The 15,569-nt window shown below is 43.6% G+C and overlaps 1 protein-coding gene across 1 annotated transcript; it reads right to left on the bottom strand.

Annotated features, from left to right (window-relative positions):
• On the bottom strand, positions 1-3,052 carry cited4b (Cbp/p300-interacting transactivator, with Glu/Asp-rich carboxy-terminal domain, 4b). Its single transcript, XM_010731603.3, has 2 exons — positions 2,739-3,052; positions 1-1,716 (listed from the first exon to the last, which is right to left on the bottom strand). Exon 2 carries the CDS (start codon positions 1,705-1,707, stop codon positions 931-933), a length of 777 nt encoding a protein of 258 aa, XP_010729905.3. The 5' UTR covers positions 1,708-1,716; positions 2,739-3,052; the 3' UTR covers positions 1-930.
• Between the last annotated feature and the right edge of the window lie 12,517 nt (positions 3,053-15,569).

The raw sequence follows: 15,569 nt of genomic DNA, 5'->3' as shown, positions 1-15,569 counted from the left end.
GAAAAGCAGGCCACATTTCTATCCAGGCCATCTTTATTGATCCTCAAAACCCCTTTTCACAAAGACCATCCCCCCATCTTGACCACAAAAAAAGAGGGACAATATAAACAACCAATAAATAAGAATCTGCGCGATTAAGGCGGTTCTACATCTCCAATAGAACACAACAGTGTGGACATGTTGGAGTTATACAGCTTCATACAGTACAAGCAGTTAAGTTCTTTTGAAAACATCACGTCTAAAAAAAAAAGGCAACACTTTACCAAAAGTGAACCATTTTTTAAAGATCTGGATGATAACCCCATTAAAAATGAGACGTTGTACTTCTGTTTGATTTTTGGGATAGAAAATCCAACTCTTTTTGGGTGACCTTGTCATCAAAGCTTATTTTTTTAACACTAGGCCAAATAGAATGGAGAAAAAAAATCATGAACAGAGAACTTGAATTTAATTTTCTTCTCCAATCCTACTCTCAGGGAAAAAAAATCATTAAAACCACTTGGTTCCCAAAAAAAAAATGGAGATGGTGGTTGTTCTTTATATCAGTTTTCTCAGATAGGGATAAATAAATACACCTTTTTACTGGTAAACTGTCAGAGTCCAGGCTTAGAGGCTACACAGTGTCATAGCATTGTTCAGAGTGGCTTTTGAGAATTTCAGCATTACATTCATGTCCAGGAAATGGGAGAGGTGGAACCAGGCATTAAAGCCAGCCACCCCTCTGGCCACTAGCACATGTGAGACTCGAGCACTGCGTGTTCCCTGTGGATATCCAGAGTTCTCTTCTGTGCACCCTGCGCCGCAACTTGGCTTAGTTGTACAGGGAGGTGCCCACGAAATAAAAAGTGAAGAGATGAGCACCCTTCATCCATCCTGGACAATCCTCACTCTTCTGTCTCCATTTGTGCCCCTTTTGCAAATCAGGTCCTCTCAGCAGCTAACAGTGCTGGGCTGCTGTTTGCTGACAAAGTCTGAGATGAAGTCAAACTCATTCTGGCCCAGGAAAAGTTCTGGCAGCTCCTGGACCCGATCCAACCCCAGCTCCATGACCAACGAGGTCAGGACCTCCTCGTCGATCATATCAGCGTCCATGCCGTTCAGGGCTAGGGCCGGCCCGGCCATGTGCTGCATGTTGGCCAGCTGGGCCGGGTTCATGCGGTACTGGGTCGTGGGCCCCATGTGGTTCCCACCCATAGGCCCCAGTGGGTGTCCATGGTACTGGGTGTTGAGTTTCTGCAGCTGCATGCTGGCCATGAGCTGCTGGGATGTTAACCCTCCATTCATGAACTGTTGTTGTTGCTGTTGTTGCTGTTGTTGCTGCTGCTGCTGTTGCGGGTGCTGGGCTTGTTGCTGGTGCTGCTGTGGGTGCATGTGATGCTGCTGCTGGGGGTGATGCTGTTGCTGCTGTGGCTGACCATTATACATCATGTTACCAGAGGTCATCTGATGGTGACCCATCTGGGCCCCATTCAGCTGTCCATTCATGGGTCCGCCCACCATGCCCTGCCGCTGCCTCATGGCTGTCTCCATGTTGGCCTGGGCGCCACCATAGTGCATCATCTGGCCATTGGGCAGCGCCCTCATGCCCTGCTGGTTGGTATGCTGCTGGTGACCTGCCTGCAGGCCGCCATTCATGCCCATCCTGTAACCGTGGAGACTGGCGCCCGCTGAGCTGTGATTCATGGGCATCATCAGATGGTCTGCCATGCCTCCTGTCTACGAGCAGAGAGAAGACACTGTCAGGACAATGCAGGGAGCAGACAAGATGTTTGGAAGCAGCAAAAAAAAAAAAGGGAGAGAAGCAGCTGACATTGCATGAACATATTCAGCTGAACACCAAACTAGTTAGGATGCACAACAATTGTGCTTCCCATGTGATGAGATGTGCAGATTGCTGTGGTCCAAACCAATTTCATACTCATGACCACACGTCTTTCACCTTGCTTGAGATGAAACAAAAAAGACATAAAACATACAATTCTCTTACTAATGTCACAATCCCACCTCAAGTTAAACCACCGGAGAGAGAAAAAACGCTTCCGGAGGAGGAAGAAGAAAAGATCTGCAAGGTTGTTTTTGCCTATTGGCGAACACCGAAAACCTTGCTCGTGTGTTTAGTCTTCCTCAAACCTCCCCTCTTTGTGCCAGTGAATGAACGCTCAGGTTGAAATTACAGGTTAACATACATTGTTTGGGTACATTTTTTCCCCCCTTCCTCCTTCTTCCAAGCCAGATAATTCATGCACGACGGGAATCGACAAAATAAAGAGGAAATAAATAAAATAAAAACGCGTGCATGGCGTAACGCATTGCTTAAATATCTATGTTGCATGCCAGCTGAGGCAGGAGAAATCTGTTACATTTTACGCACGTAAGGTTGCAACAAAGAACACTGACATCATGCAACATCTCCCCAACAGCTGAATCACCACATTTTCTTAACAAGGCAAAGGGGGAGAAAGAAAGAAAGAAAAAATCCCAACAAAGGCTTCTTCGCTTCTCTCCCGATGACTTCACTCCGATTTGTTTAAACGTTTGTATTTAGAAATCTTGCGCGCCGTGGTCAAAATATCTATTTATTTATTATTTTTGCACATCTCGACTTTGAAACAAGGGGAATGCAAACAATGGAGCAAGGAACAGCAGACCAACACACACACACGCACACACACACAGCAAAAAAAAAAACGCAATTTCTCCAACAAATATATCCGATTAAAAAAAAAAAAATCACTTACCCGTATCCGCTACGTTTTCACAAAGTTGCGCGACTTTGCCTCGGTCCCGTCTTTTAAAAACAGTTTTCCTCTGCAAGGTAAATAAAAAAAAAAGAAAATAGAGAGAGAGAGAGACAACTCCTCTGAATTACAGTATGTATTCCACAGGGTTACGCTTCATGCTCAAGCAGGGGGGACGGTGTGCACAAAAGACTGCCGCATCAGATCTTGAAACGACTGCCTATTTTCTGGGTCAACTCAGGGATTATGTACATCTAAAAAGCTCAGAGGAAGGCAGTCGGGGAGAGGTGGAGCCTCGGTCCTGCCTCTTCTTTGTTCCTATTGGCCCTACTTAATATACTTGTGCATGGGCGTAGAAAAAAAGAAAAAGAAAAAAAAAGAAAAAGGTCTGTTGGAGAGCTGTGACACAGTAGCCAATTTAAATACCCTCCTCCACACTGTTTCTTTTTGAAAGAATATTTGGAGATCTTGTTTGTCTTTAAGTAAAATGCTGGTGAAATTAAGTTGTATTCATTTTCTAGATAGATAGATAGATATGTTTGCTTGTGTTACATGCATTTGCATTGGTGAAATCCCAACTTGTCTGCACCTACTTATCTATTTGGCCTGTGTGCATGTGAAGCAGGAGTGTTACCCCGGTATGTGCATGCACACTTCATCTCTCCAAGATCACCGAGATCGCTCTTAGTCCATGTGACCCACCAGTCTGCTGTGTGTTCGCCTCTGCTAAGGCAGTGTGGAGGGAGGGCAGAGGAATGTAGCCTGTGTGCTATTCTAGGCCACACTGGCTGCAGCAGCAGTGTAACTACTGCTGTGCATGGATGTGTGTTTGCCTCATTTTTTACGTGTATGGACTGTGGATGCAGGCATGTGTGTATTTTTCTGTGTGTGTGTGTAGCTCCACTCTGCAGATGCACACATCTCTCGATTGCCCACTTCAGGACAACGACCTCTTGCCTGCAATTGCAAATGAATGGAAGCACTTTGAGAGAGAGAGAGAGCCAATCTATTGTCCAGGGAATTTGTCTATAAATGGGCAACCCCTGGCAGGCGTTTGTCATTGTTTGACATTGTCCTGCCACTTTAAGCTAGTGTTAATAAGCCACTCCCAGATGTAGGTACTATCTGAGAAACTCACCCAGCCAGTCAGTCCAAACAAAGCACACAATCAACATAAGTTTCTGCTGTCAGGAGCTCTTTTAGTCAAGCATGTGCAATGTTACCGCAGTCTGTGACAATATGACAAACACGCATTTTTAAAACGCATCAAAACAGTCTGTATTTTTATCCCAAGGCCAAAAGCTCCTAATGGTGTCATTTGCATTAGGGAGCGCCTGCAATGTGTCCAAACCTTCTGGAGCTCACCAATCAAATCACTGTCTGTTTAAAACCCAGGATATTTGCATGAAATCGCAATCAGCCATGATTGTGGCGGAAGATGTGCATTTCGTAATTATATATCTCTTGAATGAGATTGCATTGTTGTAATTAGATGAAGGGTACGCTGCAGTCTTTCTTTTTAAATGCTGCTTTTCTGTATATTATGTATGTGCCATATACTGTGGTTTAAAGGAGGAGCTTCCACACATCTTGCCCTAAGCCATTTATTGATTTCTGTGCTTATGCGTGAGTGTGCATGTGTGTTTTTATTTCAGGGATAAAGAGCAAGAGAGAGAGAGAGTAAAAGTCCATGTGACTGTGTTTATAGGAGCAATAGGCTGGAAGTGTTGCTTCCATTCCCAGCTTTGGACACACCCCTGTGCTACACTGTAAAACATGCAATAAAAATGCTGCTGTTGCAGGATCTGTTCATTTCACACAGGTTTCCCCCTCTAACAGGATCTGAGGAGTTAGTGGTTTAAGCCATTAAACATATAGTACGTGTCCTCAGCACGTCAGTATTAGCCTTTGCAACCTCTGATGAGCTCCCCCTAAACAAGGCCTCAACATTCCTCGCTGACTCTTCTTTATGACAGCATGTAGCCACTAACTGCTTTGTCAGAGGGGTGTACAACTTTGTCCTTGCATGCATCATCTGGTCAGGCAGCCTACGTGTAATTCTAGGCATCTGCACTACTTCTAGCAACCTTACAACCTCCTTGCTGTTATGAAGTTGACCACACAGACCACAAAACATCTAGCTACCGCTTCCAGGCCCTCTATGTCAGACTTCAAGGGAGCTGGCAGATGGTCTATAGAGATGTAGAGGCCAATGTTCATTGCTTTTCAACACAGTCTGGGAGTATGTTGAGAGCCCCCTTGGAGCTAAGGCACCCACTGGAGTGGAGTGGTCGTGGAAGACCGATGTTCTCTACAGAGGAATTGCCTGCTGGTTGATGCATTTCCTACCAACTTCTGCAAGTTGGTAGGAAAGAAACTGATAGAAACGTAACACCCAAAACTGAAGAGCAAGATATTCCATCTGGCAGACAGTCAACATACCACTGCTGATTGGTGCGTCTCAGTTGGACATACCTTTCTACACAGTATCTCAGTACCACTTGAAACCTATTTGAAGTGGTACTAATGCTAATATATTTCAAATTGAATCACAATATTAGTACTCCTTGTAATGCTTTATACTAAATCCTGCATGCTTATTATAGTATTGCAAAATTTGAACCCCTGTGGCACAATAGCACAGTCCTGCAGGCTGATAAATGACTTTTTTTTTTACAAAACTAGGCGAGTAGATCGAGAAACTAATGGGCAACAACTACACTTGACACTTGGAATTACAGTATTATCTACCACTGAACTGATTGCCCAAGTCATCTTTAATCTCTGTCACCATCAACTAATAGCCACTGATCTAAGTCCAGCTGACTCAATCCTGCCTACCTGACTAATCCTCCCAACACAGCCTCTGCCAGTAATGATGGATGATGTTAGTAAGAGCCTCGTGGCTGGTAAACATATATGTGTGGGTATATGGAGGTGGACACTCAGAAAATGCAGCCACATCCTTCAAATAAATGGTTTCACCTGCATCACTTCTGGTATCACCATTCTCGAAATAATGCGTTGGCTTATCTCAAATAAAACATACTCACTGTATTTGTTTTAACACCTGAATTTACTGAATTACTGATAATTACTGGTTAGGTATTTAAGGACCATGTACATATAAGTTCCAGTTGGTGAACTGTTTATTTCGGGTGCTTCTAATTGTAGTGATCTATGACCTTAAACTTTTTAACTTCTGGCACTCACAAGAGTCAACCAGACTGACACAGTCAACTAATCACTTGAAACATAAAACGTAAATGGACATTCTTTTTAATACATGGCCAACGTTTGCTGTCTTCAGACATGAGTGAACTCTGAACTGTATAAATTGTATTTTACAATAGCTACACACCATCAGCATTAATGAAATATCACCTTATTCATCAGAACAAAGCGTGTGATAAAAATGCACATTTCCCCTGAGATGTGAAACCAAAAGTCAGTTTGCCTCTCTGTCTCTCTCCTTCTCTCGCTTTGGGGGAGGGTTGTTATTGTTCTGGTAAATGAGAGAGTCTCTATAAATACTCCCAAGGCTTCCTTCTCAGTCTAAACCACCAATCAACAGTCACTGTTCAGGCCGAGCAGCTGAGAGAGAGCAATAAGCCTGAGTCAAGGCTAACGTGGGACGGAGTGGGGGGAGGGTCTGAGTCAAACACACTGTGGTGGAGAAGTGGGTGAGGGACTTTGGAGGGGGGATAAACCTGGTAACTGCCACTCACAGACCCGAGGCCACAAGTGGGGGGTGAGGCTTGAGTGAAAGTAGTGATTTGTTGGGTGGGGGGTGGTCAGAAGGTACAACATTAAAGCAGCTTTCCAACAACTTCTGTGATTGTTCCATGTAAAGCTAAAATAACACCTTTAAAACAGCTCAAGTGATACACTCTATTAAGAATAGGCTTATAGTTTGTCTCTATGAGGAAAATTAGGTCAGTCTTGTTGGGTTGGGCAATATAATTGAAATCAAGTGATACACTTGATTGGCCTTTTTTTAGATACTTATTTCATGCCACTTGAAAAGCCCTAGGCTTGATCTGACTAAAACTACAATCAGAGGGTGCAGACCTCTGCCAAGGCCAATAGTCCAGTCTTTTATAATCTGAAAATCTGCAAGTGCAACAACATGTCTGTATTGAAATTACACTTGCAGTGCTAACAAAGGTAAAAAAACAAACAAAAAAAACAATTATATATGCACCTATATCTATGCACCTCGGATCTGCTCTGCAGGTTTCTTTCTTGTTCCATGCTACATCCTTTTAAGCAAGTTTTGTGAAAGTCAAGCCAGTAGTTTTTTTAGCATGTTCTTGCTGACCGACAAACAAAGGGCACAGAAAACATAAAACAATAAAGCAGATCCGAGAATAGATTTGGTAAGAATAGGCTAATATTTTGTCTGTGTGCAGAAAATTAGGTCAGTCTTGTTGGCCAGTCCTGGAGTCATGCAACTCTGTTAGAAGTACAGTAAAAGCTGTGAGCTCTCAATGAACTAGTTATCCCACCACGACTGAAGACGCAAGAGTTCATAACAGAGCCGAACAGCCTCACTAAGTGATGGCAACATAATCCCGCTGTCATAGAGAGAAGTGAGACATGATAATTACTTAAATGTAAGTTAATGCAGCACTCTTTGGAACAGTAGACATGCACAATCTAAACAGAGGATTGTGCCACTTTTACTCAGTGATTGTCTAGGTGCGAGGGGGGGTTTCAATGTAACATGGTGTTTGAACTTCTTTCTCAAGCTCTGTTTTGTTATTCCTCACACAAATACTTCAGTACAACACCATGATTGCCTCACAGGCGATACTGTCCAAAAATGTGTGCCATTATCCAACGCTCATTTATGCTTCATTCACTAAACCAACTGCTCAGAAGGCCCATTGTTATGAAAACACACAATGCTATAAGTCTTAAAGAATGCGAAGTTCCTGTTAGCCTAGAAAGTCGAGACCGTGAAGGGATGTCTCAGGCACTGAGACGACTTCCCCAGCCCAGCTGAAAATTCCGACTTATCATGATAAGAAATACATGATAAGTAGTGTAGCCTGCAGGTGTTCACACACTCCAACGCTGACTTAATGCAAGCTACACAAATACAACTGGAGTTCTCCCTAGGTTTCATGTATCCATTCTTGGCCCATTACCAAGCAATGTCACTCATTTACAGTCAGCACCACAAGTCCACTGCCTGCATTTCCAAGCAACACAATTCCTCAGCATTTACTAGCCTGAGGGATCATTGTCGACACAAACACTAATCATGTCCCCTCCACTGAACTTCCTGCCTCGCAGCCACTGATGACGTTTCCAGTTACCTCCAGGAACATGCAACATACAGAACAGGAGTGAGGGACACACACACACAGACTGGATGGACAACAAGAGCCAGCACAACCTGTCAAACAAGTAGCTACTATTGAAGAAAGGAGTGGGAGAGCACAGTGACGATGTGAAGAATGACCTATTAATCATTCATTATCTCCCAGCACTGTTAATGAGGTGACGACTCTTAAATAATTAGCAATGTGACTGAAGCATATTTCCATAGCAGTAGCCCGAGGACGTGGAGGGCATTGGGGACGAGCGGGGAAGGGAATATGGGATACACCAGCCGCAAAAAGAACAGCCCCCACACCAGCTTAGCAAACAATAACTATCCTGATAGGGGGCTCTGGGAGGCATGGACAGAGAGATAGAGATAGACAGAAGAGAAGAGAGATAATGAAGTTGTATGCAATATTGAAACAAGAATGAGCCATGAAGGAAATCACACTTTGAAATAGTTATGTCTATATGTAGTGGGCGTTTAAGTTGTTCACCCAGCAGCCTTCATTATCCGTCTGTCTCGTTTCAAGAGGGGCAGGCCAAGGCCTTCAGGCTTTTCTAACACACAAGTCAACGGGGAACTGCAGCCGGCTAGCACCCCAGCCTGCCATGGGCCTATTCATCTTCTGCAAAACACACAAAAGAGCAGACCATGAGCCACATTCTTGACATCCAACCTCATCACCCCCACTACCCTCCCACCCCCTGGCCCTGACTCGCGCCCCTCCCCCAGTCCCTCACACCAGTCAGGGCAGACAGGAGCTGCTATGCTGCACTACCTAACTGGCTGGCTGGCTGGCTGGCTGGCTGGTTGGAGCTGTTTGGTGGAGGAAGGGATGCATGGAGGGGAAGGAAGGGTACAGGGAGAGGGGGCAGGGATGTTTTCTCTTCAGTCAGCTAATTGACTCACAGATGTCAGGAGGAGTCAGGTTTGTGGCGGGGCTAAAGCACCCGGGGACACTTTTCTCCTCAACAAACAAACATAACACCTATGCAGACACACACACGCCAGCAAAGATTGTGCACACACCCGCACACATGCATGTACCTGTGGCCTTCTCGCCTGTTTCTCTCTCGCACACCTCTTCGGCAAACAGATATGTCTCCAGGTTGGACAGGGGGGGATTGAGGGTGGGCTTTTTTTTTTTCACCTATCTAAAATAAATCTCCAGGTCTAAATATGACAGTGAGCTGTAACCTAGCTCTGACTGTAGCTCAGCTGCTGTACAAAAACACTGAAGAACTGACAGCCTTTTGTGGACAGTAGGAATCTGGATTGTTCTGGGCATAATTTCATTTTTCTGTTTACCATCTGGGGAGCCTCTGTGGCTGTCAAGCTAAAGCAGGTCTCATCTGCTGATACACTGGTTCAATAACAGTTGAGGCGGTTCAAAAGCCGGACAGTCTATGATATGACCTATTTTCAAGCCAAGATTTCGTGTCATACCATGTTTGCACACTGCACCTACATGTATGCACTGCAGAATTTAAATGGATTCTCCGAACACCCAAACCACTGACAGCTGTGTGTGTGTGTGTGTGTGTGTGTGTGTGTGTGTGTGTGCATCTGTCATCATGTTCACGTGTTTGTGTGTTCCAACTAGACTGCTAAACAGCTGAGCCCAAATTGAAAGTCAGTGCTGTCATTCCCTATATTTACCAAATGACTCACCCGCAGCAGAAATCTGTTTGGACACACAGTTAGTATTCAAGCAGTTGGTTACAACATCTTTGACAGCAGCAAAATAATTAGGAGAGAACGTGTGGGTCAATAAGGAAAATATTGCAGAATTACAGTCGTGGGAGAGCTCACTAGAATAAGCTCTGGTCTCTGGGGTGTTGACAAAGACAAGGGAAGGGGTAAAAGGCAAAGTGTTGCATGTTTGGAGTTTAACAGTTTACAGATCTTTACATTTTCAGATATCCATCCTCCGTAGGGACCTTCAAAAGCACAGTAATGTTGTACTATCAAGAAAACAAAAATCATGCATTATTGAGTTGTACCAAAAGCTCTGTGCCTGCATGATGTTTCCCATGTGGCCTCCACTGGTCTTCCCATCATGAGGTCTGTTGTTAATAGTGGAGCCATATCCCGCTCCTACGCCGGCGCTGACAGCTAGACATCCCCACCAGGAAACAGCTAGTTCTCCTTCCTGACCGGGGCACCTCTTCTGTGTTACACCACCATCACGCCTAAACGTTGAGCAATGTCCTGCTGAGCACTTGTCTTGGCGGGTTAACACATATGCTATATGTGCACACGCACACGCTTCAACACAGACACACAAACATCAACACACACACATACACAGGCCAATCCACTGCCCACTAGTGCTCCTATAGTCCGCCTGTCCTCTTCCTGTTTTTCCACTCACCCACACTGTTGTCACTCTGGCCAGGAAGCTGTGGGAGAGATACGCATGACAAAGTCTCTCTTTATTAAATTGGCAAGAGTGTCTGTAGTGCTTTTGGAGTCTCCGTTTGTGTGTATGTGCGTGTGTCTGTCTGTCTGTTTGAGAGAGAGAGAAGAGAAGAAGAGAGCAAGCACTGAGGAGATGGGGGTGGGGACCTAAGCCAAGGGCTAGAGGCTTATCCAAGATCCACTCTAGGCTCATCCTTGGATATTGCTGTTTGAAACCATGAATCAAGAACAGGATAAAACAGAATAAAAACCAAAAGGCCACTGTCATGTTTCCATAACAATATCCATCCACTGCAAGAAACTGTCAAAGAACATTTTTAGATACTGATTTAATAAATACCTGAACCTCGTGTTCAAGCACTATTATCCAGTGAATACACTATTATCCACCATGTTCTGAAAATACAAATTCTGGTATCAAACTTATGTAACTGATGTAGCTACTTGCATTAACTCAAACCATGATCTTTTCCTGAACCTCATCAAGTACTTTTAAAGATCTTTTTTTGTTGTTGGTCTTTTTATGCCTTTAATGATAGGACAGCTGAAGACAGACAGGAAGCAGAGAGAGGGGGAGTGACACGCAGTAAATGGCCGTCTGATGCAGGATTCGAACCGGGGCCAGCTGCAGCAAGGACTGAAGCCTCTACACACGGGGCGGCCGCTTAACCCACTACGCTACCGACCGCCCCTCATCCAATACTTTTGATTGCTGATTGTTTCGCAAAACACTGACCTCGCCGAAGGTCATCTGACTGTTGTTACCATGGCAACAGAAGTCACCTTTCTTGCATGTTGAAATACATTAAGATATTAGGGGGGGAAAAGCTCTCGGTAGAGTGTGTATATTTGGAATTCTTTCCGAACAACGGTTATCGAATCACCTTCCCAAAACCAAAAAGAGTGAAAGCTGCGAATGTGAGCTTACCTGACTGCGTACTCTAATATCTAATAACATAGCATTATTTCCAAAGACGCAAGTAGCCCATCATTAGCTAATGTTATGTGTGGTTACAAGTTACGCAGGGCGTAGCGACCAGTCACTTTGACTAAGTGTGTTAAATCATTGTCTAGTTAGCGACTGAGAGCACATCTTGCCGCTACGTCACCGAGCTACCAGCACCACTTATTTCGAGTGGACGTGTGAAGGATTTTCCATGTGCCACTTTCTGGTCTGGTTGAGCAGTAAAGCTCCAAGTGCTTCTCTTAAAACTCTGTATTTGAATGTGCATTTAAATATTTGTTGTCACTATGTAGTTTTATGTGAGTTATTCTCTAAACAGACGCTGACTGATGCAACACTTTCATCTGTATAAAACATTGCACATTACTTTCAATTCATTTCTGCAGCCAGCATAGCTGCACACGGTCTCCACGTCCATGTGCAGGAGATAACGACAGGGAGGACAGAGGACAAGATAAGACACTGTGCTCTGCGGTCAGGGAGTACGCCCTCCTCTCCCTCCTCCATTCTCCGTCCTCTCCTGTGTCCTTCTTATCTGCTGCCTCTGTCTTGACCTCCACCCTGCTGCATGGTGTTTAGTCAGGGGATAAAACAGCATGGGACTGGTCAAGTCAACACTCTTAAAACACTCAACAGAGCACTCCTCTCATAGAAAAATATAATGCTTTCATTTTGTATTTGTCAAAACTGTGTAATTGCACAAGGTTTTTAGATTAGTATGCAATGCTTTGCTTTGTAGAGCAAAGGCTGCACACGGAGGATTTTCTATTTAGAAATTTCTCGGACACGTTCGATGAAAAAACCCTCAAAGTATGATGCACGTTGTTAGCAGCAATGTTTATACAGGAAACATAGTTTAAGACCAAAATAATATTTCACTGCACTTTAAATTGGGAATGAATGTATCAGTGCATTGACGAATGCTGAGTGGCTGATGTTGCAAATGCAGACATTACGACAGGCTGTGTCAACATAGTCAAGTTTAGTTTTTCTGATGTTGAAATGCAACCTGACTGGTAATGAATTGTCCAATCCTGCAGTTGTGAAAGAAACTGACGTTGTTTTCACATGGGAAAATTTATAAATCATTGTTGCTATTAATATGCAGGGGATGAGGGTAGTCACGTTCAGCACGGACCACAGTATGGGGCGGAGGTGACGGTTCACCTCCTGAGCACTGCTAAGGTGTGCTTGAGCAATGCACCGAACCCCTAACTACTCCCTGGACACTGCTGAGTCGCTGCCCACCACTCCACAATCTTCAGAATTTCCCCATTGTTAATCTTCTTCTTCTTAATGGCTATAGATAATAGACCAGTTAAACTACTGCTACATGTATAATACTATGTTTTAAATCATAATAGTTAAATGGTGCACTTTTCCAACCTTATCATTCAGAAGACCTACTCGGTTTAACAGAGGAACCAAAATTGTCGCAGTGTGACATGGCTTGATCACATCCTCCACGTTAGCTTTGGGTGACTAATGAAAACACATTCTTATTTAAGTGACTCCTGGCTGGTCAGACTGTTTCAACAGATTTGGAGGAGTGAGCATCTGCACACGTTAAACAACAACGTGTCTTGCACAAATTGCGACACAACACGTAGCAGCCAGCTAATATTACTTATGTCCAAGTCCAACAGCAAGAAGCCCAGCTCGGAGTCCGTCGTTCATTTAACAAAGCTCTTACCAACGATTAAAAGTCTGTCCCAGATTTACTCTTGTCTGGCGGCCTCTTGCTTGTTCACCCTCCTTTTCTCTTCTATCTTTCTTGGTCATCCTATTCAGTCTCTTCGCATCGGGTCTTGTTCGGGTGGTCATTACGACATTGCTCCAAGTCTACCTACCCTTCCCCCCCGTCATGGGATATCATACCTGGAGCCTGAAGTTACACTTGAGTAACAGTATGCTGGAAACAACCTATTTTGCACGTGTTGTTCAACCACTACTGAGGGCAGAAGTGTTTTGTGTATACATATGTTATGTTTGTGTACATATGTTGTAGACGATTGGGCAAAAAGCCTGCCATCATACAGCCTTCTCCTGTGTCCTGCTGCCTCTGATCTATCATCTTTTGCATGTCCTAGTCACTACGCACTGAACCATACAAAATAGAAATGAGGGTAGACACTTTCAGTCATTTTCTCCTTAAGGGCATTTACTGTATAGTGTTGCACAAATGACACATGATAGGGGGGAAAGTAGTTTTGGAAAGAATGAATAAAGAGACCTTGAGTTTTACACCTCTGCACTACTGACTAATCCTACAAGTCCTCCAAACTTGACAACAAAATAGGAAATGTGTCTATGCTCTTCAGAATGAAACATGAAAGTATGGTTTGACAACCCTTATGGCAAGACATTTGCTTGTGCCTTAGAAAAAAACATTCCAAACTGTTGGAAAATAGATCAATTTTTACTAAAGTTTGGTTGGGTTCAGGCACAAACACAACTTGGTTGGGTTTGGGGAAATAATGGTTTGGGTTAAAATAAGTACTTTGTTAAGGTTAGTGGACTTTTGTCCTCATGGTTACAATAACAAACATGGTTAATGTTAGGGAGCAACCATGGTCATGCCTTAAAAACAACATTTACTGTCAGCTGAAAACAGGAAACAGCAGTATTACGTGTTAAAGTCCGATGTTTTGTTGACCCATCCAGCCTCCTCCCTGTGCAGACTTTGACACTCATGACAACATCCTTTGCTTTCGTCATAATTAGTACGTCTGTTAGAGGACTTTGTCACTTTAAGTGTGAATAATTGTTGTTTTGGGGCACTTACTAAGACGACTGATGCCGTCATTCATCTTGGGAGGACAGTCTTGGCTAATTGTAGCTTGACTTGGGTGTGAATGTCAGATTCTGGGTTTGAAAAGTTACAAAAAAACTCAACTACCCACAATAAAACAAAGAAAACTAAAACTGTTATTAACTGCTGTTCAAAAATCTCAGCGCAACAATGTCTGCAAAACTTTGGCAAAAAAAAAAACATGATTTAATTGGACTTCTTTATCCTAAATCTCACACTTAGAGAAGGTAAAAAAAAAAAATCTCTCACTAGTTATGGAGCAAACTGGAAGCAAATGTTTGCTAAATCAAAATGGGCAGCAATCAGTCACTGGCTAGCAAAGGCTATTCATCCATTTAATAATTTCCCGGTTTTATTTTTCGTTCCAGCTGGCTGTAGCGACAACTTTGAGCAGAAGATGCAATTACTTCACACCTCCAGTTGCATTTTGGGAGGTGTGAAGCTTATTCAAAAATGGTGACACAAGGTCAGTTTGCCATTTCTGCCAAGGGGAAGAATACAAGTAGAGAAGCCATTCCCAAGTCAGCTTTTGTAACTCCACTTCCTTGTGAAAAAACTGTGATTACCCTGTTGTGATGTGCCATTTTGCCATGAGGAACTGAAACACCTACACAGACCAAACAACACCGTTGATGTGTTAGAACAATTTCAAAAACACTTTTGAAATGTTTTGCAGTTTAGAGCTGTGAAAAAAACCACTGCCACAATGCTGCTGTTCTCTTTTAATGTTTCATAAACAAGTTGCCGTGCTAAAATCTTAACAACTACATGATAGGGTGAGGAGAGGAAACGCAACAATAGATTTGGTGATCCAAGGTGGACAAAGATGTCCTTATTTGACTATGGCAGCAATTCAGTCATAACGGCATAGCTCATTTCCATCCCTTACCAAAAAGACAATGATGGCATTATCAGTGAAATGGGATGAGCTGCCACAAGCTACCTCCTGTGGGGAATTCCTGGCGATCAGGACACACACTTCCCCACACAAACATATACAACATAAAGTACCATTGCCTATTCAATGGACTTTGATGGATATTCTGCTTCAGCCAGGCAGGCGAACTCATCTGCCACCAGTTATCGAGGCGTTAGCACATGACTGTTTGACTTGTGATATGAATCATGAACAAATTCATAGGATGGAAAAGGGAACTCAGAATCAGTCATAGTTGTCCAGAAGTACAAGCAGTCTGTAAGTCATTCTCTTGTTCACATATCAAGATTTATGTGACTGATAAAGCAACAGTTTCTGTACTTGATCGGGGGCGGCAGCATTTGACACAACACTTGCACCTT

This window comes from Larimichthys crocea, chromosome XIII, assembly GCF_000972845.2.
Source record: "Larimichthys crocea isolate SSNF chromosome XIII, L_crocea_2.0, whole genome shotgun sequence".
NCBI classification, from domain to species: Eukaryota; Metazoa; Chordata; class Actinopteri; family Sciaenidae; genus Larimichthys; species Larimichthys crocea.
This window is presented reverse-complemented; position numbering and strand designations above follow the sequence as displayed.

Excerpts from the sequence above, each read along its gene's own strand:
- cited4b (XM_010731603.3), bottom strand. The coding sequence starts at position 1,707 with ATGGCAGACCATCTGATGATGCCCATGAATCACAGCTCAGCGGGCGCC.